At 43.4% G+C, this 27,474-nt stretch overlaps 1 protein-coding gene across 1 annotated transcript in view; it reads right to left on the reverse strand.

Moving 5' to 3' along the window:
• CAPN13 (calpain 13) overlaps positions 1–24,279 on the reverse strand; it is a 78,425-nt gene extending 54,146 nt beyond the window's left edge. The window contains exons 1-3 of the mRNA XM_035700510.2: positions 24,119–24,279; positions 10,082–10,196; positions 6,936–7,152 (exon numbers count right to left, since the gene is read on the reverse strand). Coding sequence (XP_035556403.2) covers positions 6,936–7,133 — 198 coding nt within the window. The 5' untranslated portion in view covers positions 7,134–7,152; positions 10,082–10,196; positions 24,119–24,279. The remainder of the gene's footprint in view (positions 1–6,935; positions 7,153–10,081; positions 10,197–24,118) is intronic.
• Between the last annotated feature and the right edge of the window lie 3,195 nt (positions 24,280–27,474).

Below are 27,474 nucleotides of genomic sequence, written 5' to 3' on the forward strand. Positions count from 1 at the left end.
TTTTAAGAAGCTAGCATAGCCTGGGACAGTGAAAGCACAATATGCATACATATACACACACTCACAAGATGGATTTCACTTATGGAAATACACCAAAATAAAAATCCAGCAAATGAAACAAGAAATTGTTATGTCTAACCCACTATAATCAAGCAAGGTTTGCCCTAGAAATGAAGGATGCCAGGGTGGTTGCATATCAGGATATGTAATATTATAAGATAGTATTTACACGAGCCAAAGGAGAAATGATTTATATCCTTCTAATAAATGCCATGAAGGCACCTAATAAATGTACAACTTTCTCTGATTTACCAAAATGATAAAAATCAAAATTAAAAATGTAGCTAATTAGGAGCAGAAAGATATTTTAATGCTATAAAAATTAAATGGCAATTATTGCAAGTCAATATTCATTATCAAGTTTATGGAAAAACACTGGAATCCTCTGCATCAATGCTGGGCACAAGACCTGCATCTGTGTCTCATGTCCTCTGAGCTGCTGTTCTTTCCCCAGCCTGGGCTTCAGGGGGATGCCAAACTATCTAAAAAGAGCAGGGGTAGGGGCGCCCGGGTGGAAGTCCGCTGAGTGTCTGACTGGCTCAGGTCGTAATCTTAGGATCCTGGGATCAGGCCCTGTACAGGGCTCCCTGCTCCGCAGGGCGTCTGCTTCTCCCTCTGCCCCTCCCCCTGCTGACGCACGAGTGCATGTGCTCTCTCCCTCTCTCAAATGAATAAATCTCTTTTTTTTTTTTTTTGTAAAGAGCAGAAGTAGGAAGAGATGGAAATTATACCCACAAGCATTTTAGTCTGCTGGGCTGACTTGTTGAGAGGATAGGTAAAGATGAATGGGTAAAGATGTGATATATATATATATATATATATATATATATATATATACACACACACACACACACACAGGTATATATACACACACACATATGTATATATATGTATATGAATATATACATTTATATAAATTCATATATATATATATGAATATTACTCAGCCATCAAAAAGAATGAAATCTTACCATCTGCAACAATATGGCTGGAGTTAGTATTATGCCAAGCAAAATAAGTCAGAAAAAGAAAATACCATGATTTTGCTCATATGTGGAATTTAAGAAAAATAATCATAGTGGAAAAAAAGAGAGAGAGGCAAACCAAGAAACAGACGCTTAACCATAGAGAACAAACCGATGGTCACCAGAGGAGGGGTGGGTGGGGTTGGGTTAAACAGGTGATGGGGATGAAGCAGTCCACGTGCTGTGAGGAGCACCACAGGGTGTTGTCTGGAAGAAGTGTTGAGTCACTAATTATACACCTGAAATTAATATTACACTGTGTTAACTAGCTAGGAATTTAAAATCAACCTTTTAAAAAATAAAGAGCTAGCAATGCTCTGCAGGTGTCACCAGGTGAGACGAGCACACCAAAGCAGTGAAGTATGTAAGAGTGGCAAGGAACAGTCTCCACCCTGAGTGTGACTCAGAATCACATGGGACCTTTGCAGACAAGCAGACTGTGGGGCTGCCTCCCGCAGCCTGCACGGAGTAGGTTAGCTGGAGTTAGCATTCAGGATTTACAGGGCAACACTGATGATTCTAAGACCCTGCCAGGGCAGCGGGGGGCAGGTTCAGGGAAGCTGAGCAATTGGTTCCCGACTCCACAGGGATGGGCTGTGAAGCAGGCAACATGGCCCCATAGTGCCTAGCTCTTCCCCGAGGACCACACCGGCGGACAGGGGCCTCTCAGTGTCTGGGTTTCCTGATTCTGTGAGATGGGCCCTTCGAGGGCTCTCATCATGCATATAGACAGCAGTTGTGATGGTTAATTTTATGACTTGACTGGATCATGGGGTCCCCAGATACTCAGCTAAACATTATTTCTAAATGTGTCTGTGTTTCGAGATGAAATTAGCATTTATTTGAATCGGAATTAGTAAAGCAGATTGCCATCCCCAGTGTGCATGGGCAACACCCAATCCATTGAGGACCTGAATAAAACAAAAGGTAGAGGAAAGGAGAATCTGTCCCTTCTCTGCCTGACTGCAAGCTGGGACATTAGTCTTCTCCTATCCTTGGACTGGGAAGGACACCATCAGCACCCAGTCTTACTAAACTATATCACTGGCTTTACTGGGTCTCCAGCTTGCAGGAGACAAGGTGGCAGCAGTGTGGGACTTCTCAGCCTCCAAAATCACGTGAGTCAATTCCTCACAATAAATACACGAAGAGGCTAAATCTATGTATTTCTTACTGGTTATATCCTACGGGATATATAGATATAGAAAAGATAGATGTAGACACACACATACACACACGCCCACACGTGTATATATATATATACACCCTATGGTTTCTGTTTCTGTGGAGAACCCTAATACAGAAGCCATTAGCAATAGTCACACTAAGTAATCTTAGCAACTTCTGCATTGTGAGGTCCTGTCTCAAGGCAAACTTTGGGGGCAATCTGTATTATATTAGCTCTATTAAAAGCACATGAAATGCAAGATCCCCTGGAATCTTAGAAAATACTCTCTCTTAAGTGGAACCCAACCAGGCACTCTCCTGCCATTGCTTCTGGAGAGGGCTCTTCCAATGCAACATCACTTAGTATATTTTGGAGTGATTCTTGCATTCATCAAAGACTGCTAATGCACTATCCCAGATGGTGTGCTGCTCTTAGATGAGGGAACACCAGGTTTAGTATCTTGGCATTCAGACACAGGCTAAATATATCTTTCAGAGGGTGGCCAGAGTTCAGGCTGGGCCAGGTGGCAGTGTCATTCTCTTTCTATTTTTGCTAGAGAGCTTTGTTTTATTGGCTTCAAAGTTCTTTGGCTCAATGGCATTTGGTCCTGGCATGATCACTTTGTCACTTTGTTACCTGTTGGCTTTGTAAACTACATTCATAGGTCTCTTTTGTTAACCCCTTCATTTTCTGAAGAACTCATTTTGGTTCCAAGGTGAACCATTTCTGGTAAATGATCCTTTCAGAAACTCCACCCTGGCTACTTAAAAGATGAAAAGTTGTTACCTTAAAAGGCAATAATTTATTCTGGGATGGCCAGAGGCCAGAACTCAAAAGGGGCTGCATTCTGAGCTTCGGGTACCCATCAGACAACAGGTTTTGGGTCCACAGCCCATTATTCAGTTGAGAAATGAAAGGTTTTTCATGGAAGAATGGGAGCAAAAATGAAACTGCTGTCTCTCAATCTGATATATGTTGGTGACTCTGCGATGAAGATCTGGGTCTATAATTCTATGCTGTTCAATATGGTAGCCACAAGTCGTACGTGGCTGCTTTAAATAAAACTCTAATCCTTCAGTTGTACTAGCCATATTCTAAGCACCCAATAGCCACATATGACCCGTGGCTACTCTACTGGACAGTACCAAAAGAATCTTTTAGCTATCATGGAAACTCTATGTACAGTGCTCATCTATTGAACAAGGGTAATATCATCTGCCTCAAAGGACTATTATGGTCATTAAATGAAATGTATGTAAAGTGCTTAGAGTCATACTTAATGCATGTACATACTTGATAAATGGGATTTATTATTTATGAAATTAAAATTTTAAAAGGAAGTCACTCTAACACCAACTTTCATTCAGGGAAATATCATAGATACTCCATGTACAAGTCTAATTCTCAGCATTGTCTCTTGCTGACATGGGGGGTTGCAGGCAGTGCTGAGGCTAATGAGGAGTTGGGTCCCATCAGCGCCATTTACTCATGGCAGGGTCATAGGCTGTTCCAGAACCTGATTGCTTGCCAACGGGGAGAGTGTCAGGAGTAGGTTAGAAATTTCTTAAAGAGAAGCTGAAAGCTGAATGAAGCAGGATATGAAAGAGCTTCTATTTCAAAGTTCCAGCAGCAACATGGATTAGGTTGATTGTTAGAGAGAGGGAGAAAAGGAGAAACAGAGTCAGAGAGAGAACATTATGGGGCATTAAACAGCTTTTCTGCACCAGGCATAGAAAACGGAGTCTAGTTTTAGGTCTCTGACTCTTGTGCTATTAGTGAATCTACCAAGCCTGAGTGAGTACTTAGAGTAGAACAATATCCATGATGATTTAGCAATTCCCTAGGATCCCCATTGTTTGGAAAAGCCTAGAATGTGAAGATGGCCTCAGAAGCCTTGGTGCCACCTCAGCCATTATGCAGTTGAACTTTAAAGGAGTGCCAGCCAGACCTCTGGACAGTGACTGGGCAAACTCTAGATTGAGAGGCAACCTTCTGAAAGAAGTGACAGGCAGCAGAATGTGAGAAGAAAGTCACTTCATACTCCCTGCTAGGCTCCCCTAGGTCCTCAAATGGTTTCATCTGACCTACATTTTTCCCCTAAAAGTGTTTGTTGATATTAGCTGAAGACTCAAGCTGCCTGGACTGTGACATCCCAGGGGATCCAAAAGGACAGTCTCTGAGGCTGCTATCCTATACCACCCCTCCCCCCAAATTAATTGTAGTAGCAATAGCTAGTGTTTTCAATGTGCTAGACATTCTTCTAAGTATTGTCTTCATTTATTCCTTAGAATAATATGAGGTACACATACAACATTTCATTTTTACCCTCATTCTTTTTCACCTAAAAAATGGAAAGGAGGATACAACATAGACATTGATAGGAGTCTATTGGTGAACAAAATATTTGTGGCAAATGGGAGCCAAGAATACAACATGAGCTTATGATGAGGCCTGACAGGAGGTAGTATAGGGTGATGATAGGAGGACAAGTCTTAGAGACAGACTCCAGGGCTCAAATCCCAGCTGTACCGTTTTGGGCATGTTACGTAAGTCTCCATTTCTATTTCTCATCTATAAAATGGGGTTAATAATAGTACCTTTTTATAGCATTACTGTGAGGATTTAATGATTCAAAGCCTCTAAAGCCAGGCTTGCCATATGGTCAGTAGTACATAAGTGTTAGCTTTCACAACTAGGATTGAGCCACACTGGCCATGGCTCCTCTTCCAAGCCCCTTTTCAGGAACAACTATAAGCTTTGGCAGTTGAGGATGTCACCATGTTGAAGAGCGAGTTCAGTGGCCTTCTCATCTACTATCCCTCCTTGTTAAATGAGTCAACCTATGGATTCTCAGTTGTACATATGGAGCTTGAAACCCATGTCAGGGACCTGTAGATAGTCATTCCTATCTGTTCACTTATTCATTCAAATACAAATAAGAGTCCTATTGGGCACAAAATCCCATGTGAAGAAAAGTATAGCATGTGGAGTCTGGAATCTTAGTTTAAATCCCAGATTCTTCTCTGTCACCTTGTGCAAGTCCCATCACCTGTCTAAATCTGTTTTCTTCTTAATATAACTGGGAAAGAACAAAGAGACACAGTAAGAGACAATACATGGAAAACTCAGGAAAATACTATACAAATATAAGTGCTGTGATGAAGGACATGAAGACATTTGTCTCAGCTTTTGGCTGAGAAGAAGAATGAGAGTAAGATGTATTTGCCTCTGGCTGCCCTTTTCAGGTTCCTGGCAGGATTCTGTGAAGGTCTTCTCACTCCTATTTGGCTCAGTTTCTCCTTGCCCCCCAAAACACAAAATTTGAGATGTTGCTGGAATCAGAAAGTAAGAAACTCTCAACCCTTCCTAAATAGAAATGTTATAAATTCTTTAACACTAGAAATATGGTCTCACATCTATTAGTCAGCACCTTGGAAAAAAACTTTCTAAAAGAATCTCAGCATCTAAAAATAACAAAGGGAAAAATATAACCCTTCCATACTTATATAGTTTGCTATTCAGCTCTCCACGGGAGAGAAGGCCAGAAGAAGAGAATCATTGCTGGGGATTTAATGCCTCTGACTGATGAGATGGATCCTAGAAGCCTGATGTACCATCTGATCCTGAGCCCCACCTGATCCCTAATCACCCTCCTCTCCTCCCCAAAACTACAAATCTGTCCCAAGTTAGGGCAAGAGTTGTCACCTCCAGAATTCAGTGTTTTGTCATATGTCATTCTGTATAACTTTATTGAAAGTATAGTGCTTGGTATTTAATCAGTGCTCCATAACACTTGTCGGTATTATAATGAGCTCACTAGACATTATATTATTTTCTCTTTTTCTAGGTTCTGCTGGCTGCTTTTGGAAGAAAGAACACGTGGTTGGGCATTAGGACCCTGAGAATGGTCCTCACCTGTGTCTTTTGCATCAGTACTAGCTCTGATCAGATTCTGAGAATGTTAAGTGGGCTGAGAAATTTTTCTTGGGGCTTCATGCCCTGAAATGAATATAGTTTAGAAAAACCAACAGGGCTCATCTTACCACAAGGCTGAATTAGTGGCAATCTGCCGAGGTAGGGGAGGAGGGGGTTTTGAATGTTGCCCTAAAATATCTCCCTAATTTTACAGCTAATGTCTGAAATTCTTTTATTAGTGATCAAGCCTTTGCAAGATTGAAAATAGAAATATAAATGAGAGAGGTGAGTCAATTATTTAAATTTATCCTATTGAATAAGTGACTGACATGCTATCTTCCCTTTGAGTAAATTCCAACAGGGGAAAAAGAAAAAAAAAATAAGGACAGTGATAAGGAAAAGAATAAAGAGTGATGGAGACTGACAAACGGGCTTGGTTATGGAGATAAGACCAACTACTACAATCTTAATACCCATGGTTTCCCACGTTTTGGATAAGAACATGAGCATGTAATCTAGTGATGCACTCAGTGCTATATAAATGGGTTAGAATACATGGGTCCTGGTTCCTGGTACAGGGTCCTTCCAACCCACTGAGGATACAACACTGTAGCTGAGGGACCAGATACATTTCATTTTCCTTCCCATCTGGTTTGGGCCATCCTTAAAAACCAGGTCACAGGCCCATCCTTTTTTCTGTGGGAGGTACCATGGCAGGCAGCTCAGAGGGTCCAGGAACTGGGTGTGTTCCTGTGGGGCTCACTCACCTTTGGCCGCATCCACCTCAGGCTGGAGAGGTTTTTACCCTGGACCAGCTGCAGACCTATGGAAGAAATCTCTGCAGGGAATGTCTCATCTTCAAATGGTAGGCCTGTGCTTAGGCAACGATCCAGCAAGGAGTTATAGTCCTGGCCATTGAATTTGATGACAGGGGTCTCAGCTAGAGGCTCCTGGTTGTATGCCATGACTCTCCTTAGAAGATATCTAAGGAGAAAAAAAAAAAAAAAAAAAAAAAGATGTCTAAGGCCTTTTCCTTCTGGTAAGAAAGAGAGACATTTTTAGGGATAAGCTGTCAAGTTCTTTGCATCAACAGATGTGAGCTTTGGAAAGGTACTCAGAGGTCTCCTACCCCCTTTTACAAGTTGATAGTACTGAGACACAAAACAGTTCTGTCCCCAGTGACAGAGCCAGTTGATGGGTGAACCCAGACTAGAATTCAAGCATTCTTCCTCACAGTTCAATTTTAAATCTGCTATACCAAAGAGCTACTCAGTATGCTGTTATGTGCATGAGATACTACAGGGGGTATTTGTACATTAATGAACATTTATTGAGTGCTGACCTTATGCCAGGCACTTTTCTGAATGCTGGCAATCCAAAGATAAATACGACATGATCTTTATCCCTTAGGGGCTCATTATCAAGTGGGAAAGATAGATAAGACTTTTCAACAACTAGCTATCATTCAACAGAAACTCTCTAATTAAAAATGTGTACAAAATCCTGTGGATACAAAGAGGAGGAGCTATGAAGTGCCAGGGAAAGTCTGGGATGACTCTCCCCCAGGCAGTGACATTTATTTGAATGGAGCCTTGAAGGAAAGAGACTATGCCAGATAGAGAACTGGTGGGTGTGTATGTATAAATTATTCTCTCTATATATAAATCTGTCTAGGTTCCTTGAGTAGCAAATGCATGGAAGCCCAGGGGTTGGATTGGAAAGGTCATGGGTGTTAGAGGGAATTGTGTGTGTGTGTGTGGGGGGGGGGGGGGGGGCGGGGTGGAGGAGTCAGTGGGGTTAGGGCTGGAGATAGGGAATTTTGGCAGAGATGGCCAGGAAAGTAGGTTGGAAAGCTGGACTGTGACATGTTTTTATGTCCTGCAAGCACTGCAGGGCCACTGAAGAGGTAGGTCATGATCAGATCTATCTAAAGGATTGTGAAGGGAGTTGGAGGCCACATGGAGGGGACAGATAGGAAGTGAGATAGAGAGGTTAGGATACTGCTTCATGTGTTCATGGGAGAGATAGTTTAGACCATGACTAGTGAAAATGATAGAGAAACAGATCCTAGTGTCATTTTATAGGTAGAACCAATAGGATTACATGATAATTTGAATATGAGGACAGGAGAAAGATATGTGGGGCAGGGAATAAAAGGTACTATGGTGAACAATCAATGAATTTAAAAGTTTGCTTTCTGCTCTCACCACCCACCTACCAGTTCCACAATACAGAGTTAGTATTCAAGCCTGTGAACATACTTTTCCATCTGTACAAGTTAATGATACCAACCTCATGGGGTTTGTTGTGGTAGTAAATGAGGTTCAACCTACCATAATGAGAAGGGTGACTGGCATACAGTGGGCATTCAATAAAAGTTGGCATCCTAATTTCCCTTAAGAGATGTCAAGAAAGTCTGGGATTTCTTGTTCAGGAAGCCATAAGTGTATAACTGATGCCATTTACCAAAATGTGTATCACATTCTCCAATCTGTGATGGAAGCTAACTTGAGTCTGAATCCTAAATCTGCACTTACTGATTGTGGGACTTGAAAAGCCTCCTTAGCCCTTAAAGTAGTGCATTTTAAGCTCTTTGACCAGGGCACAGAAGACCCCAAGGTTAGGTCCTATCCATTCCTACTTCACAGTGAAAAAGGAATCAAATGACAATAAAGAACTAAAGAGGAACATAAATGAACAACTCAAGAAAGAATAGAGCCTACAATCAAATCTTGGATCATACAAAAAAACCATACAAGCTTAAAATAACTTAGTGATGTTCTTACAGTTAATAATATATACACATATAATAATAGTATGTTGCATGTTATTTAGAGAACACAAATTCATAGGCAGAGTATCATCTATAAAGTGTCACTGTACTCACATATTTGGAGGGAATTACACATACAAATGTCTAGCAAATGAGGTAAAAATAATTTCTATTTGAACTATTAGGTTGGACCATATGAGACTATCATTTTTTGGGTCAAAAATTGTTGAATATAGTCTATTTCATATGGCTTCACCTAAGGAAAAGATGTTAGAATGTAGATCATTTCATTTGATTTAGCTCAATATGTTATATGCATTTCTTCAACCTAGTTCTTGGAAAATAATGGTGAAAACATGTCAATATGCCTCACCACTTACTATAGGGTTAAGAGGAGAGCCCACAGCAAATTATATAGAAAGCTGAAATACAGTAAGGTATCATTCAAGAGCAAGAAAACAGTAATAGAAATTGATTGCCAATTCAAGACAAAGGCAATGACACCTGATAATGGAGAGTTGTGAAAATTATGGGTCTCCCAACTCTGCACATGCTCAGGGACAGTGGAACCAATACAGCATTGCCAAGCCACCTACCTTTCAGTAAAATATTAAATTAGGGTATGTGATAAACTCCAGCAGTGAGCTAATTTTAGTTTAGGAAACCAAATAGTAGTTACTCTTAATAGCACAATTATGGGATGTACAAGTGAGTCTGCATGTAGAAGTGAGTCCAAAGAATTTGGCTTGATTTCTCCATCAGAATCTTGCAAAGGCCTTACTTACATCTTGGAGTCAGTTCCCAGGATATCTGTAGAGACCTCACTGCTCACCATTGGGTAGTGGATAGTTAAGAATCCCTGTGTAAGACTCACTTTCCTTATTTGTGAAATGATGACAATAATGTACATGTTGTGGAATTGTTTTAAGACTCAGATGAATCCATGCTTGTCAAGTACTTAGCACTGACTGGTACACAAAAAGTGGTCAATAAATAATGGTTATTAATAGAATTATTATCATTTTGATTATGAAAGGACTGTGCAGAAAGCTCTACACTTTCTAAGATGAAGACTTATTCTTATGAACAACAGTCTTAGAGGGGTCTGCAGGGATGAGGACTAGGGCTAAGATATCATACCTGTGTCCTTAGCTCTGCTGCTGCTCTGAATGCACTGAGAGCCCAGGAAGGGAAGACTCTGGGGGACAGGTTGGCAGGTCTAGGTGTCTGCTGGTGGAGGAGGTGGTCCGCTGCTCTGGGAGAGAAGAGAATCTTGATGGAAAAAAGTGAAGGCAGGCAGGAAGGGGAGGGAGCTTCCCCGCTCCTTATGTAGACCTCACACCTACCAGGTTCACTCTGTGGCCTCCTGGATTGCTTATGGCTTTGCCAGGAAACAGCCTGCAGACTCACTTTCTCAAGTAGAAAGTGTCTACAGAATTTGACATTTCACTACTGTGTGCAGCAGAAAAGGCCAACCAACTCTCCTAACTGTCATTTTAGGGAGGACTTTTTGGCTTATTTCTTTTATTTTTTTTTCTATCTTGCTTCACTGTGAAAAGTAAACAAAGGCCACAGAAGACTCAACTGCCTAGATTAAAAAAAAAAAAAAAAAAAAAAAAAAAGAAAGAAAAGAGCGAGAGATGAAAGTTCTTCCTGATCTTCAGGATATAAAGCTGTCTTACTACTGGGGTTACCTCTTGAGGCTAGCAAGAAGAATGGCACAAGAGGAGTTAGAAAAATGGCAAAAACAAAAGAAGTTTACATAAAGTTCCTAATGTGAGAGGCTGTGAGAGCTAATGCATCAAGCCTCAGAACTAGGAGGAGAAGCAGGCAAAAGATGAAGTTGATGGTTATAAAATCTGTTCTGCTCCCTGCAATGTTTGTAAAGTGAGTTTGGTTCCGTCCTTCCTTGTGTTCTCTGCTGAATTGGGTGACTGTCTTGGTCTGTTCAGCCCCCAGCAAAATACCATGTCGTCAACCCAGAATTGTGTATCCAGTGAAAAATATATTTCAGGAATAATAGTGAAATAAAGATGTTTCAGATGAACAAAAACTAAGATATTCATCATCCAAAGACATGCTTCAGAAGAAATGATAAAGTTCTTCAGTTTGAAGGACAATAATAGGGAAAACTGATTATGCAGGAATGGTATACAGTAAATATAGGAGTAAATATGTAAGACTGTTTCTTAAATTCTTTAGAATACATAAGTGGGTTTAAAGCAAAAATTATGAGACATCTGGGTGGCTCAGCAGTTGAGCGTCTGCCTTCAGCTCAGGACATGATCCCGGAGTCCCAGGATAAAGTCCTACATCGGGCTTCCTGTAAGAAGCCTGCTTCTCCCTCTTTCTCTCCATGTCTCTCATGAATAAATAAATAAAATCTTAAAAAAAAAAAAAAGGCTACTATGAAGAAACTAAGGTAAAAAAAAATTGCTGTCACATGAAATGGATACATTTCCTACAATGTATCAAAGTAGACAAAAGAAGAAACAGAAAATCTGAATAACACTGTATCTAATCAAGAAATTGAATTTGTTAGTAAAATCTTTCCCCAAAAGAAACCCCCAAACCCAGGGGGTTTCATTGGTGAATTCTCTTACTCTTTCTAGGTCAAAATAGCACCAATCTTGCATAAATTTTTTTCAGAAATTTATGCAAGGAGGAGAAGGGAAACACTACTGAACTTACTTTTATTAGGTCAACATATACTAACAATAAAATCTCATGAACAAATTCACATCCCAGAAAAAAATTTATGCATCACTATTCCTCACAGAGACAGCAAAGATCCTTCACAAAATTTCAGCAAATCCAATTTAACAATGTAAAAAAGAAGAGAAAGAATAGTACATCAAGTTAAGTGGGATTTATTTCAGGAATGCAAGTTTAGTTTAACACTGAAAAAAAAAAAATCAGTGTAATTAGCCATATTAAAAAGCTAAAAACAAAGCCAGTAATTACATTAAAATTATCTGACAAAATTCAACATATATTTATGGTAAAAATTCACAAAGAAGAGTTACCTAGAAAAGTACATAACATTCTCAAACTAATGAAGGGTATGTATAAAAAAAATCTACAGCTAAAATAATCCTTAGTAATAGAATATTTTCCCTCTTATGATCATAGTTAAGACAAGAATGCCCATTGTCACCTTTTTTTAGTGTTCATTATCGCCACTTTTATTTAACATTGTACTGGAGCTCCTAGACAGTTTATAAGAAAATAAGTCTAGAATTAATGATCAAATTAGCAATACAAGGTTAATATTTTAAAAAATCAGTTATATTATCATAAACTAGCAGCAAACAATAGGAAAACAATAGCATTCCATTACAAATACTTGGGGAAAACATCTAACTAAAGACATCCAAGCTCTCTACATCAAAAACTACAAATCATTGCTGAAAAAATTAACATCAAAAACTACAAATCATTGCTGAGAAAAATTAAAGATGACCTAAATTAATTGGAAAACTCAGTATCTCCAAATGTATCTACAGATTCAATACAATCCCAACTAAAATTTTAGAATGTCTTTTCATTTTTAAAGAAATTGACAAGCTTATTCCAAAATTTATACTTGAACACAAGGGAACTAGAATAACCAAATAATTTTTTTTAAAGAAGACATTGGGGTCTTCTTTAAAAGATGGATGGCTCAGTCATTTAAGCATTCTATTCCTGATCTTGGCTCAGGTCTTGATCTTATGGACGTGGGCTCAGGCCATGCATTGGGCTCCATGCTGTGTGTGGACCCTACTTTAAAAAAAAAAAAAAAAAAAAAGGAACACCTGGGTGGCTCAGTGGTTGAGCATCTGCCTTTGGCTCAGAGCATGATTCCGGGGTCCAGGATCAAGTCCCACATTGGGCTCCTGCGGGGATCCTGCTTCTCCCTCTGCCTCTCTCTCTCTCTTTCTCTCTCTCTTTCTCTCTATGCATCTCTCATGAATAAATAAAATCTTAAAAAAAAAAAAAAAAAACCACATTGAAGGACACTTAGCCAGCTGACTTCAACTGACAAAAAGATAGACAATCATAACAATGGTGCAGAATGGAGAATCCAGAAACCAACCACAACATAAATGGTCAATTAATTTTTGACAAAGTTTCCAAGATGATTCAATGGAGATAAAAACGTCTTTCAAAAAAGGATTCTGGATCAATTTTATATGGAAAAAAGTACAAAACAACAACAACAAAAAAATGTGGACCCTTACTTCATACCATATACAGAAATCAAGTCAAAACAACCACAAACCTAAAAATAAAGCTTAAAATTATAACACTTTTAGAAGAAAACAGAAGAAAATACTTGCATAGAGGAAGACATAGGAAAAATGTTTGCAAACTTAAGGGTAGGAAAATGTGTCTTTGACAGAATGCAAAAATATGAGCCTTACAAGGAAAAAAAAAAATGGATCAATTAGACTTCATCCAAAACATGAAAGACACCATGAAGAAAACAAAAATGCAAATTACACAAAAAACAGGGAAAGGACTTGTATTTCGAATACATAAAGAACTCTTTTAAATCAATAAGAGAAAAAGAACCCATTAAAAATGGTCAAAAGATATGAACACTTTACCCAAAAAACAGGCAATTACCAACGTGAAAAAATGCTTTACATTTTAAGTCATTAGTGAAATGCAAATTATTACTACACGAAGTAATCACCACCCACCCATTAGAGAGGCTAAAATTTTAAATGCTGACCATATTAAGTGTTGGTAGGGAGATGGCAACTGAAGCTTTCATATACTTTTGGTATGTACGTGAAGTGGTAGGACCACTGAGTGGAATTTGTTTAGTCTATGCATATATTCAACTTCACTAAATATACCAAATTATTTCCCAAGGTTGTACCAATTTATAATCTCACCAGCAATGTATAAGAGTTCCCATCACTCTTTCTCCTCACTAGCACTTGTTACTGGCGAGCTTCTCATTTGAACCCATCTGGTGGGAGTGAAATGCCAACTCCTTGCAGTCTTAATTTATGTTTCCCTGATTACTGGTAAGACTGAGCATCTTTCAGTATGTTTATTCTTCATTCATATTCCCTCTTGTGTGAAATGAATATCCATATCTTATGCCCATTTGTCTATCACGTTGTCTTTTTCTTATTGATTTGTAGGAAATCTTTATTTACTCTGGATAGTCATCTTTTGTTAGTCATATGTATTGCAAATATCCTTTCCTACTTGGTGGCTTATCTTTTTATTTCATTTACAGTATCTTTTGATGAACATAGATATTCTCACGCAAATAGAAATGTGTTATGATTATTTGTTTGGAAGTTTAATTTTTATAAATTGAGCCAAATGTTAATGCATTTGGGAACATAATATAAGAAACTTTGGGAGGGATTCTCTTTTTAAAACAAGGAAGTTTGGACAGCCTGGGTGGCTCAGCGGTTTAGCACCTGCCTTTGGGCCAGGGTGTGATCCTAGGGTCCTGGGATCGAGTCCCACATCAGGCTCCCTGCATGGAGCCTGCTTCTCCCTCTGCCTGTGTCTCTGCCTCTCTATGTGTGTCTCTCATGAATAAATAAAATCTTAAAAATAAATAAATAAATAAAACAGGAAATTTATTTGTAATTAACAATCATTCCTCCCCAAAGCACTGATTTAAAAACTGTTTATAACTCTATAATAATATTTTTAAGAAGTAGGATATTCACAGCAGCATTCTGAAGTGGACTTACAAAGAAACACTTTGAACACTTAGGAAATGATACTCGGGTTTCTAGAAGCAAATACAGCCTTATCAAAATCAATTACTAAGCTTTCTTTCTCTTTTTCTTTTTTACTTTTCAAAAAAAGTTCCTACTTTAGAGGAGAAGAATGCCACATAGATGTGGTCATGTGTGTTAAGATACATATAGAACATACCTCGATTTTTTAAGAACAGTATTTGATAAAATTTCCCCTTATTTCCTATATATAGGATGGCAAAATCAGACTAGACTGCAAGACTGGGTAGGTTGTACGCTATAGTATTGTATAGCACAGAAATACTGTGTGGTGTAGTACAGGAGAGGACACAGAATTCACAGTTTGAGCTAGAGATTATGGATGAATAATTTTGGATTATCTCAAAATCACCGTGCCATAATAGTCGCAGAACTCTCCCTTGTCCTGTCCTGCTTAACATTTTTTTTTATCTTGATCCTGGATGAAGATGTTGAAATGAAAATGAAGATACTTTTCAACTTTTTCATCATTTTTAATGATATAAAGGAAGAACAATTATCCAAGCAGATGGCACAATTAAAATTCTAAAGGACCTCAAAACCGAGAGGATGGAAGTTACCCAAGGAAACTGCAAATCTGTCTTCTCATTTAAAAGTTAACTGTGCAAGTAAACAGTGAGTGAGATTTGCCTTGGCTCACTTTCATTTTGAAAAGACTTTGTAGGGCTTATTTGGCTTCCTATCGTAAATGAGACAACATGGTGAAAGATGTGCCCACTCTGAGCAGTTGCCACGGCAGGGAGGTGCTGCTAGAGACACTGGGTAGATCTTGGCCTCCTACGAAGCTGCTCTTGACCACTGGCAGACGTCCAATCCACTGTGTTCAGTTCTGGGGGCCACATTTCAAGCAGCACATCAGCACCCTCAGTGGTAGCCAAAGCAGGGTGTTAGGGTAGCACAGGGCACCCAGCCAGGACGGAGCCCTTTGCTTGCAAGCAAGGTTTTCTGGTAAGCAGTTACATCCACCTGGAAAAGGTGGGGTTTTCTAATGATACAAAAATGCCAGCAACTAAACACATATGGAATCTAGAGACCACCTCCTGAGAAGTTGGAAATCTAGAAACATTTCCTGGGAGAAAGACAGACCAAGGGACTTACAGTGACTGTCAGACCCAGCCCAGAAGTCCTGTTCCCAGTGCTCCAGAATAATCCTGATCTGAGAGAACAGGGATTTAGCCATCCTGGTCCCACAGTCTGGCTCCCTCTTGCTGCTTCTCTGACCTCCCAGGGTTATGTTCCTGTTCAGAAAACTGGACTCTGTCTGGGCCCTTTATTAAAAGAAGGAGGAAGAAGGAGGAAGAGGAAGAAGGAAGAAGAAAGAAAGAAGAGAGAAGAGAGAAGAAAGAAAGAAGAAAGAAAAAGAAGAAAGAAGAACAAAGAAAGAAGATGACGTCAACATCATAGGATGGTGGTCAAGAGCATGTGGAATCAGTTTGAAACTTTAAACTTAAGTTTGACTTTAGATGTTGCTTAGAGACTGACTTATCTTGAGCAATGCTCTTACTATCTGAGCCTCCTTTCCTTACAAAAAAAATGGGCTGGAGGTGGTGGTAATCAGCCTCAGAGCACTACATGGGTATTAAGCAACATGATTTTTTATCAAGGGCTTGGCATGGGATGTAATAAAAGCTATGTGGTAGGTCTCCTGATGATCAGCGTGTCAGCATCTCCCCAGGTGCCCACTGCCCTAGCCATGAACCTGAACCCAGGGGCGAGGGCACTGTAACAGGTGATGGGCATGCCAGGCATTGGCCAGCTGCATCTTGGACTTCCAACAGTAGATCTCGCCAGATCCCCAGAGTGGTACCCAGAAGCCTAGCACATGTGGCTATTGAGCGCTGGAAATACAGCCAAGTGCAACTATGGAACTGAATTTTAAATTTTATTTTAATTAATTTACATTTAAATGTAAATATCTACCCATGTCAGTGGATGCCTTATCGGATAGCGCCGAAGATCTGCTAATGTCACAAATGACCATGTGTGCTCTTCAGTGGTGATGGTCAAGCCGAGGTTGAATAACCTTTAAAGGGCAGGTGGGGGAAGGGGTTGCGCAGAAGAATCCTTGCACTGGGCAGATCCTTTCAATTTTCACTTGCTGGGGTTCTCTCAACTGTTCTTCCTCCACATCCAGGCTTTGCCACCAAACCATCCACTTTGTGCCGGTGGTACTGACAGGACCAGCCCGCAGCTCCACAGGCTTCACAGAGACAGGTGCCCCGCTTGCCTACCCTGGGGTCTGCGCCTCCAGGAGGAGCTTAGCAAGTCCCAGCAACAAAGGGTGATTCTGTTCGCATTTTGTTTTCAATGAGCTAAGAAACAGGAAGCCCGAGTTCAATTGTTCCCTGCCCAGGAGTGATGCACACAGCTCTCTCCTGGCTGGCGTTTTTCAGAACAATGGAAATAAATCTGATGTAATGTAGCAGAACATGACAAGGGATGGTTTTCCCTTTAACAAATACTCATTTGAAATGGTGCCCAAACCCTGCACGAGGAGCGATCTATTTCCCACAACAGTGTTCCAGCAAAACCCATTACTAATTCCACAACTCAAATTAAAACTAACAGAGCTTGAAGGCTGGGGCTGACACTCTATCTGCTGACAAGGAGCAAGGAAGGAGGGTGGGGGAAGGGGCCCGGCGCACTCGCGTGTGTATGTGTTTAATTACACTGTTTAACACATTGAGAATAATTTAGCCACCCGAGTGGAGAAAATAAGGCACTTAACTGCTCTCTGGCGGAAAAAAGCCCCGTGCAAACCACTTGCAGCTATACGACACCTAGGCACACCTCAGGGCTTTGGAGAGAGAGAGAAGGGGGAATGGAGGGAGAGGCAGGTGAGTATGGAGAGGAAGAGGGGGAGGAAGGAGGAGGAAGGAGGAGAGGAGGAGAGGGAGAGATGAAGGCAGTGGGGAGATAGAGCAAGGGGAAGAGAAGGAGTTAGAGGGGGAGAGGTAGAGAGAAAAAGAGAAAGAAGGGGAATTTTGTACATATACAAATCACCTATGAGCTGGGAAGGCACAAGACTATCTCTCAAGAGACGTAGTATGAGGTGGTGTCAAGGTGAAAAGGAGCACAAACTTTAGATTTTAGAAAGGAAGTTAACACCTAGACCTGTGCTTCCCCCACTTCAGAATCATCTCAGTGAGTTTCTGGCCTTTGTGGCCTGAAAGCCATGAGAGGGATGTGCGGCCCCTAGAAAGGTAGGTCTCAGAGGAGGAGTCTGTGGGCTCACTATCCAGTAGGAGAAACTGAGGCTCACAGTCAAAGAAGTCAAGTCTGGCCAGCCCTTGGCAGAGACTCCCGTCCAGCCCTCCGCTTTGAGGCTGGCGATCTGGCCTGCAAGAAGGTCATGTCACTGTCCCCTGCCAAGGGGCATCTTCTCTTCTGTTTCATTAGGACTGAGAGGTCTGAGGTCATCTCTAACCCACCGAGGGCCATGGGAGCCAGAGAAATGAAAGAAGGCTCTAGGGCAGCCCGAGTGGCTCAGCGGTTTAGCGCTGCCTTCAGCCCAGGGTGTGATCCTGGAGACCAGGAATCGAGTCCCATGTCAGGCTTCCTGCATGGAGCCTGCTTCTACCTCTGCCTGTGTCTCTGCCTCTCTGTTTCTCGAATAAATAAATAAAATCTTAAAAAAAAAAAAAAAGAAAGAAAAGAAAAAGAAAAGAAAGAAGGCTCTAGCATGGCTTCAGATTTTCAAAGCTCCCAGCCCTGGAACAGGCAGCAGAGGAGTAAATGTTCCAAACAGAACCACCCACTGCCTGCCCCCCAGGGACTCGGGTTCAGCATCAGGGCTGATGGCCTAGGAGATGGGTGGCCCGGCCGGGGTGGGAGGCAGAAAGCCAAAACCACTCTCTGTGGCCCCCAGATAGTGAAGCCCCATCCTCCTTGCTCCCTGGTGCCCTCACTGTGTGGACCCAGCCTCTTCCAGCTGCTTCCAGGACCTGGGGTCTCAGGTTGCTCAAGACCTCAGCCAATGGGTCCCTCATAGGAGACCCTGCAGGGTAGCAAAATGATCTGCATGCCGGGCAGAGGGGAGTCTGAGGCACGCTGTACCCTTCCTCTTGCCTGTTCCCCCTTTAGAACTCTCAGAAGGTTGGTGCTTTTCACTGCAATGTTCTATATTTCTGGAGCAGATAATGTGGGTTCTAATGCACCCTAACCAATACCGCTGGGCAGACAATGAAATAGGAACCTACTGATATATTATTTCTTTCAGTTAAATTGGGTTCACCATGTGCAGACATAAATAAATGAAACTTGTGGGGTGCCTGGGTGGCTCAGTCGGTTAGGAGTCTGCCTTCAGCTCAGGTCATAGTCCCAGGGTCCTGGGATCAAGCCCCATGTTGGGCTCCCTGCTCAGTGGGAAGCCTGCTTCTCCCTCTGCCCTTGCTCATGCTTTCCATCTCTCTCAAATAAAATCTTTTTTAAAAAGTGAAACTTGCCTTTGCATGAAAAGACCCTCTTTCCCATTCCCAAAGATCTCTGATATGTGTCATTTAATCACAGAGGAAGCCTAGAAAGTTCCTGAATATATTGGCAATATATTCAGAGGACAAGGCTGAGTGTTCATTCTAGGTTCTATCTGTGCCCCAGAAACACTGTGTAATATTTGGTATGATCTTGGGATTTCAGGGCATGGGTTGTTTTTGTTTTTGTTTTTCCTATTCATAAAGAGAAGATACACTTTCTACTTAGCACATTCCAGCTCCTTCTTAAGAAGGGGGGGGGGGGAGGCGGGGGTTAGGACATTGGGGCCTGTCATGTGTAATCTAGGTCTTCAGAGCTGCTATTTCTGACCCACCCTCCCCAGGGAGCCCAGGCTCGAGTGCTCATGGCCTAGAGGCATGAATCAGAGAGGGTGTGTAGGCTGGCCCTGTGTTCCCTGGGTGTAGGGCCTTTTCGCTTTCCTAAAGTTCTTTGAAAGTTGATACCACATTTAGATAATCAATTTATTCTTAAATAATTTTTTCTTGGTCTTAGACTTTCAGCAGAGGCAGATGAAGTAAAGAAAACAGATGAGACAGAGACATAGGGAGAAGGGCAGGGGACCGAGACAGCCGGTGGGTTGTTGGGGATCCTGAGGACAAGTGGGAAAGCAATGAGGCCAAGCTGCCAGGAAGGACAAAACCCACTACGGAAAGTTCTCATGCAAGCCCAGCATCCTGTGGTGCTGAATCGGAGCCCACACACCGCTGGCTTTCTCACCCCGCAGACGTGAGCCCTCAGGCATCCAATGGCAGAGACCCCCTGGGCCTGCTCTACAGTCCCCTCCTGCGACGCGGGTCCATAGGGTAAGATCCAGGCCACTGCTCCGGCCACAGCAGTTGGAGCTCGGGCCTCCCAGTGTGCATCTGGCATTTCTGGGCATCTCAGGCCTGTGGAGGCCACAGGGGCAGTGCGGGAGAGTGTGGGACTGGGAGCCCGGTCCTGGCTCTACCAACGGCCGCTCCCCATGTGGTGTGGGGGTGGCAGGGGTGGAGACAGAGGGTCAGTGGCACCAGCAGTCAACCACTCTAAGGGAGAGACTCCCTTTGCCAACCAGCTCCAGAACTTACGGCAATGGTGTGTCCCAAGAAAGCCCAGGTCAACCTGCTTGCTCTGAGCATTTTCTGAAACCAAGGTTCCACCCAGGTGGATGTGGACGGGGCATGGGTTGGTGGGAGAGGAAGTCTTTTGAAACGAGTTTCTGAATTAAATAGGTCAAAGAGCACTGTGAAAGAAAATGAACTTAGAATGTCTGTGTGTGATGAAGTTAGAAGAGGTGTGTGTATGTGTGTGTGAGAAGGTGAGTGAAGCAGAGAAAAGCAGGCTGAGGGGGGCTTAGGCTTCTGAGAGTTCCCACAATCCTTCTTTCACGTTTTCTCACCTCCCCCCTTAAAAAATCCAAGAAGGCCAGAACACTGGAGGGGCTGGGGTTAGGCAGAGGAGGTGGGAAAAAGAGGAGCGGAGGATCTAGGAGCGTGCCTGTGAGGGGTGTGAAGAGGCCCTGTGGGAAGAGCAGGCAGGAGAGGGAGTGACTGCACCCACGGAGCCTTAGCTGAAGCCAGGAGGAGATGCCACCCCAGGAAGCCTCCCTCCTTCCTGCTGCCTCGGCTCTGTGCCAGAACAGGCAAGGCCCTGCGGGAGCCACGGGGAGGCTTGTGCCCATCTGGAGAGAGTGACGTGGTCACAAGAAGACAGAGTTGCAGGCAGCATCATGGGGAGACAGCAGTGTTGGATCAGGATGGCCCCAGAGTTGAAGGAATGTGCCCACGGTGGCCGGCAGTCCAGAGTCCTGGGAGCCAGCACATCCTGAATGCCTCTGCCCCGAGTTTCTCCCCCAGCCAATGCCATCTAAAAGTTTCTTACCTTTATTTCCTGAAGGGATGCTGGGGAGTTTGGAGATGGAGCCGAATGATGTAGCTTAGCTGGTTGGCAGCCACACCGGTAAGGATTTGACTGGGGACAAGACCTGATGTTTGGCAAGGAGAATCGAGGAAAGATTCCTGTGACCTCTCCTGTGCCCAGTACTGATCCAGGTGTGGGTCACTGGCTGCGTCTCCTGAAGGCAGGTGTGTGGTCACTTCTGATGGAGATACACCCCTCAGGGCCTGTGGTCCCCAGGCGGTGATGGGGCCTGGCTCAGTCCCCTGAGCTCCAGGAGGTCCTCCTGGTCAGGCCTGACCTGATACACAGGTACGGGAGGTGGGCACAGCAGGGCTGACCAGGGAGCAGAAGGCAGAGAACTGCCAGAGGGACCATCACTTCAGAGAGAAACGAACCAAAGGTCCCTTGTGGCTCTTTTGGCAGAATGAGAAGGTCAATCTCAGAGCCCAAGGACTCAGAGGCAGCCCATCCTGGGTCACTACCTCAGTACAGGACACTGTTGGCATCTTCCCTATGACTCCAGCAGAAGGGGCAGCAGTGGGCCCAGCCTTCATTGCCACACCCCTACACCAGCTCCTGAAGACCTACCTGCATTTGTGTATTAGCTAAATAGAGGGTCTCTGAGCAGGAGATGACGCTCAGCTGCACAGTTCACAGGGCCTGGAAGGCCCCTCCAGGATCACCTTGTTCAACTATCTTAATTATTAAAATGAGGAAATAAGGTTCGGTCAAGCTTTCCTGGTTGTTTATTGCGGGACCCAGCTTTGCAGACTGGTGAGCATGCACAGCCTCCACCATATCACAGTCTTTTTAAATTCAAAACGGTTAGTGCAAAGCAAAAAGCAGTACATGGTAGAGGAGTTCCCTGATAATTTAGGGATCAAGACAAGCCAGACGGAACCCAGGAGGGCGAGGGCCCAAAGCAGTGCTTCCAGCCCAGCTTTGGGTATGGGAAGTGCTGGCCGATTCTGCTGGACCAGTTTCTTTGGTTGGGCCCTTCTCAGAGCCTTTATTTATTTATTTTTTTTCTTCCAACTTAAATTAGTTTATTTTACCTTTCAATCTTAGAGATCAGGAGTCTCAAATGGAGGTCACTTGACAGAATCAGGTTTGCAGGGTTGCATTGTTTCCAGGGACCTTGGCAATACTATTCCTGTCTTGTTAGGAACCTCCCCTGAATAGGATCTGGAGAACGTTAGGCCCTTAAATCTGGTTGGTTCCATAAATTTCTATCTTGTCCATAGATACTTGACATCACCCTCTCATCACCATCACTGCCAACCTAACTTGCATGAAAATGCAAGAAGGGAACTGTGTTTGGGTGGGGGAGGCAATATTGGTGAAGATGCCTGCTTTCTCCTTCACTCCGACACTGCTGACCTCCACTGAGGAGAGCCTGGGGCTTACACCTCTTCCCCTAAATCTTAGAGTACGTTTTAATGCAATCTTTCAAATCTAGGCATGTATGGAAGAGGAGATGGCCAGTGTGTGGTGGTTGACATTTGGATTTCTACTTTGGAAGCCTTTTCTGGCAATCTTCCCTTTGCTGCCTGATCCAAGAGAAGACCAAGAAGAGCTGTTCTGAGGGGTCACAGAGTTTTATTCCTGTAATACCTCTCACAGGGCCACTTGAGTTTTTTCATGGGTCAACTTGAATAAAGGGGATAACCCTGGTTTATTTCAATCAGCTGTTATAGTTAGGTACTGGGCTGCACTGGAACACAGTAAATACAAGTGATAATAAGTAGAAGCAATGATGACCTTCAGGCTTATGCCCTTTAAAGGAGGTTGCCTCCTCTTCTCTATTCTTGTTATTGAGGCTAGATTGAACATCTCTAGGAATGTCAGAACAAAAGCAGAACCATGTTCCTTGAGTGTTCTTGCCGGCACATTTTCTAAGAGGTGTCCACTGGGCTAGGACATCCTAGCAAAGAAGAGCTGATTTCTGTTAACAGTCCTGAGCTACATTTGAGGGGAGAAGATGGTCCTGCAGGTGGAGTTAGGGTGCTTGTAACATCAGAGCCTTTATATGCAAATGTGCATATAAGGACTCTGGGGTGGAGAGGGCCTAGGCAGGAGGTAGAGAGTGGGAAGCACAAATACCGGTGGCACAAATACCTTTGGCGAATTATGTTCTCATTACCCAATGTGCTAAGTATTGGATCCTCTTGAAGCTATCACCCACAGGAAAAAACAAAACAAACAAAAAAAACCCCAAAAAAAACAACAACACAGGTTTAGGTCCAGCTGGGACAATTCAAGAGAGACTGAGTCACTACCCCATTGATGACACATGGGAGTCAGCAAAGTTCTGTTTCTGTCCAGGGACAAGCAGGGCAGTTAGCAGGTCATAACCCAACTGTACCCACAGAGGGAAAAGGTCTGCACTTATTCTACTCTGGTTAGCTTGGGTTCAAGCAAAACAGCTAGCACTCTAGCTCCCTAGGAACAGAATCCCATCTCAAAGACGACCTGACCTGAACAGCCACAGAGGCATAGGCACCGACAGTGAGGTAGCGTAAGGGTAACGGAAACCATCTCAATCTCTGAAGGGGGAATCAGTCTTGTGGTCAATCCAGATTTTCCAACTTTGTTCTTGTTATTATCAAGCTAGATCATCTGAAAACAAAAGGCAAGGCCTGGGCCCCATTCCTTCCTTCTGCAAATATTAAACCTGTACACCGTGTCAGAAATTGAACATGGGTGAACAAGGAGACAGGATTCATTCCAACAGAGTGTCCCTTACAGTCCATGTAGCCCTTCGCACACAAAATCAAAGGTGACTTAATGTTAGAGGACATATGCCAAGCTTAGATGATGATCTCTTAGGGAGTCGGTTCATCCTTTGCCCTAGTTTTCCTTAGAGCCTAACCTTGGACCATTTGCACCAGAAGTATCAGGTTTTTGGAGCTACCGAACACACATCTCTGGTGGGGAAGACTCAGAATGGACATAATTAAGACACCTTCTGGGAGAAATGCATATGCTCACTGAAGTTTGGACCACTACTTTGGTCCAAAGCCCCGGGAGGTCACCGCTCCCATCCTACCTGTTTCCTAGATGGGTGTATCTGATGTCAGCGGTCCAGGTTAGGGCTGGCCAGGTCCTACACGCTCAGCAGCAGCACTCTGCAGGATGGAGAACGGCGGGGGCAGAGGAAGGTAGCAGTCTCTGGAGGAAACGCAGCAGGCTAGCAGCGTTGGCAGAGTCTGTGCCTCTTCCTTCCCTCAGGCTCCTCCTTATATGGGCTCACCTGGGAGTGCCCCACCTTAGTTAAACAGTGACTCCTGGACCAGGTCTCAGGGCCTCCTGGAGAGAGGATGTTGTGTTCACCTGCAAGGTTTTCTCTGTCCCCTCCTAATTCCAGCTAACCTCTTGGAGCCCCCCACTGAGCAGCCGATTTCTTGGCTGCCTTGGGTGTGGTTTTTTTCCCCATTGTTTCCAGGTATGTCAGTGCCTTTGTTTTATGTGGGGAAACAGGAATGGGTTATCCGAGTCTCTACAGAAGCCCTCTTGAAACAGGCTCACCCAGTGAGTGCAACGTGCGGCTGCCATGTGTTGCACATCAAGAGGGGCCACTCAGAGTAAGTCACCTCACATGGGTCTTCTGCTGGAAAGGGCACTTTCTTTCTACAAATAGGTTGCAGACCTCATTAACCCCTGGGCTTGGTGAGCCTGGGGCAAGGTCCACATCCCTGCTGCTTAATAGATTGGGGAATAAAGAGATGAGAACCCCGATAGCACAGCTCACCTGTGTTACAGGTGAGAATGATAAAATAGGGAAAGCAAGAAAAAAATGTAGAAAGCACCAGACACTGATGTGACTGGATCCATCCTCATCCTGTGATGGTGAGGAAAAGATGGGTTTGGACCACAGAAGGAAGAATTGGAGCGCTTGCCAAGTGTGGCTGGGACTGCACCCCTGGGCGGCAGCCAGGTGGATGGGGAGGGGTCCCTCAATGATTGGAAGTGGGCTTTAATCCCACTTCCACAATTCCTAGCTCTCTGCCTTGGGCCAGGCCCTTCTCCTCTGAGTCATGGTGGACTGTGATATGAGAGTTATGAGGCTTGCCCCATCTCCCTCATATTTATTTAACAGAACGCCTGCACCCCAGGGGACATATTCTGCTGAAACTTTCACTGTAAATACAGTCAGCAATAAACACACTATCGCATGAATATAATTAATGAATAAATAGACATCTATTTGTGGTGCGGGCTCAAAATGACTTTACTAATAGGGTATGCAATCAAAAATGTTTGAAAGCCATAGTTCCAGAAAAATACACTGTGCAAATGCTTCAGAAGGCTCTGCCCACCTAAGTGTATCATGAGACAGTGCCTAAAAACACTGAGGGTTTCCCTGCTTACTGATGATGATTTTGTCTTCTCTCATATCATCAAATATTTTTGTTTTCCCCTTGGAAGCAACTACTATTGCCTCAGAGCAAGACTTGGGGGTATTGGGTTGAAAAGGGAACCATCTCCCAAAGGAGCATTCTTGGGACTAGGAGACAAGTCTCTGTGGATGAACGTGGGGGACTCTGGGAAGAAGGCTTGTTTCAGATCCAAAGGGCATTTCCTTTTGGGGCTTTGCTGGTTCTTTGATGTTCTCTCTCTTCATCCATATGTATTCTTTGGACGCCAACTCCCAGGGATTTGTGTTTTCCAGAGAAATCCAGCCCAGGGCTATAAACTGGGTGCTCTCTACTCATAATTCTCCAGCCTATCATACTCTAGGTCAGAAGGAAGTGTGCCATGCCCCTCACATTCTTCCCACCTGGGGCAGTTCACATCTGCTCTGAGATGCAGCCCCCTGGTCCCCACCTGGGACCCACCTCCTCTTCCACTGAGTCAGGCCTGCCTTCAGGACCCATGACGGCCGCAGTGTCCCGAGGCCCACCCAGGCCTCCACCATCATGTCACATAGACCCTGCCAGTGGCTGCTCTCTGTGGGTCAGCAGACCTTGAAGAGGAAGAGAGGAGATGCCCAGAACAAAGGATCGACAAGCAGGTTCTTGCAGGGTCTGAGAAACCACTAGATCTATATCCCCAAATTCACATTGGGTTCTGGTGAGACCCCTGAGTTTTGAATCAATTGCCTTGAAAAGAGATCCTCAGTGCCTCATGATGGGAGAGACTCCCTGAGACCCTCTACGAAATGATCTTGGAGGGGCACCTGGGTGGCTCAGTAGTTGAGCATCTGCTTTTGGCTCAGGTCGTGCTCCCCGGGTCCTGGGATTGAGTCCTGCATCAGGCTCCCTGCTCAGTAGGGAGCCTGCTTCTCCCTCTGCCTATGTCTCTGCTTCTCTCTGTGTGTCTCTCATGAATGAATAAATAAAATTCTAAAAAAAAAAAAAAGGAAGGAAGAAAATGATCTTGGCAGGGTCAAGATCCAGTGCAGCTTTTTCCTGTGGATTTCTGGGTTTCTCCATCTGTCCCCCAGCATGATGAACAATAAAACTAATTAAAAAGTATGCCTAAGCTCATTTTGAGGGGTCCGAAAGAAAGGGACATCCTGAAGAGGCTGTCTCCATCTAAGCCAATCTTGGGTGTGACAAAAATACTACAACAGCACAGATAAGTGAATCCCCAGAAGGAAAGAGCAAATTAGGCAGGGGCCTTAAGAGAAAGGAGAAAGTGGAGACCGTGGGGCCTGAAGCAGCCGAGGGTCCCCGTGGGGTCGTTTACAGGGCTGCCAACTGCCCACCGACACACTATGAAAGACAATCAAAATAATGTCATTAATCTGAATTCTGGTGCCATCACAAAGTAATGAAACGAGGAAGTGAAAACTGCCAAGTATTAACTGTGGATGAGCAATACAGAGATATGCCAGTTAATGATTACAGAAAGCCAAGAGGAGGTCAAAGAAATAGTTGTGCCTCCTTGATAAGGCAATGCTACTGGGAGGTTGTGTACAAGCCTATTAATATCTATTTTTATCCATGCTAGGGCCATACTTACATCTGGAGAGGACGATCATCCGACAATGGATGGAGCATGACGATAAGTACAGTGTGCTCCGTTGCAAATTCTGTGTCTGAACAATCAAGCTTTATTCATTTCTTCTTTGTTCATCATGTTAACCTTTTATTATGCAAAACTGTCAATTCAATTGCACAACGGGAAAAAAATATTTGGGACAATTCACGAGCCATGTAGCGATGTTTACTATCTCAAAAAACTAACTCAAAATAATCTGCTAAAAGGAAAAAACTAACTCGAAAGAACCTGCTCTCACATTCTCATGCTCTGCTCAGATACTCAGATACTCACCAGCAAGCTCATCTGCTCACTGGGGAACCTGAACTGACTTCTACCCAAGTGTGTGCTAGGAAGGAGTTGGGGAGACCTCCTTTCCTGCATAGAAAACAAAACTGTCACACCAGTGAACTGGTGTAT

This window comes from Canis lupus, chromosome 17 (assembly GCF_003254725.2).
Source record: "Canis lupus dingo isolate Sandy chromosome 17, ASM325472v2, whole genome shotgun sequence".
Classification (NCBI taxonomy): Eukaryota; Metazoa; Chordata; class Mammalia; order Carnivora; family Canidae; genus Canis; species Canis lupus.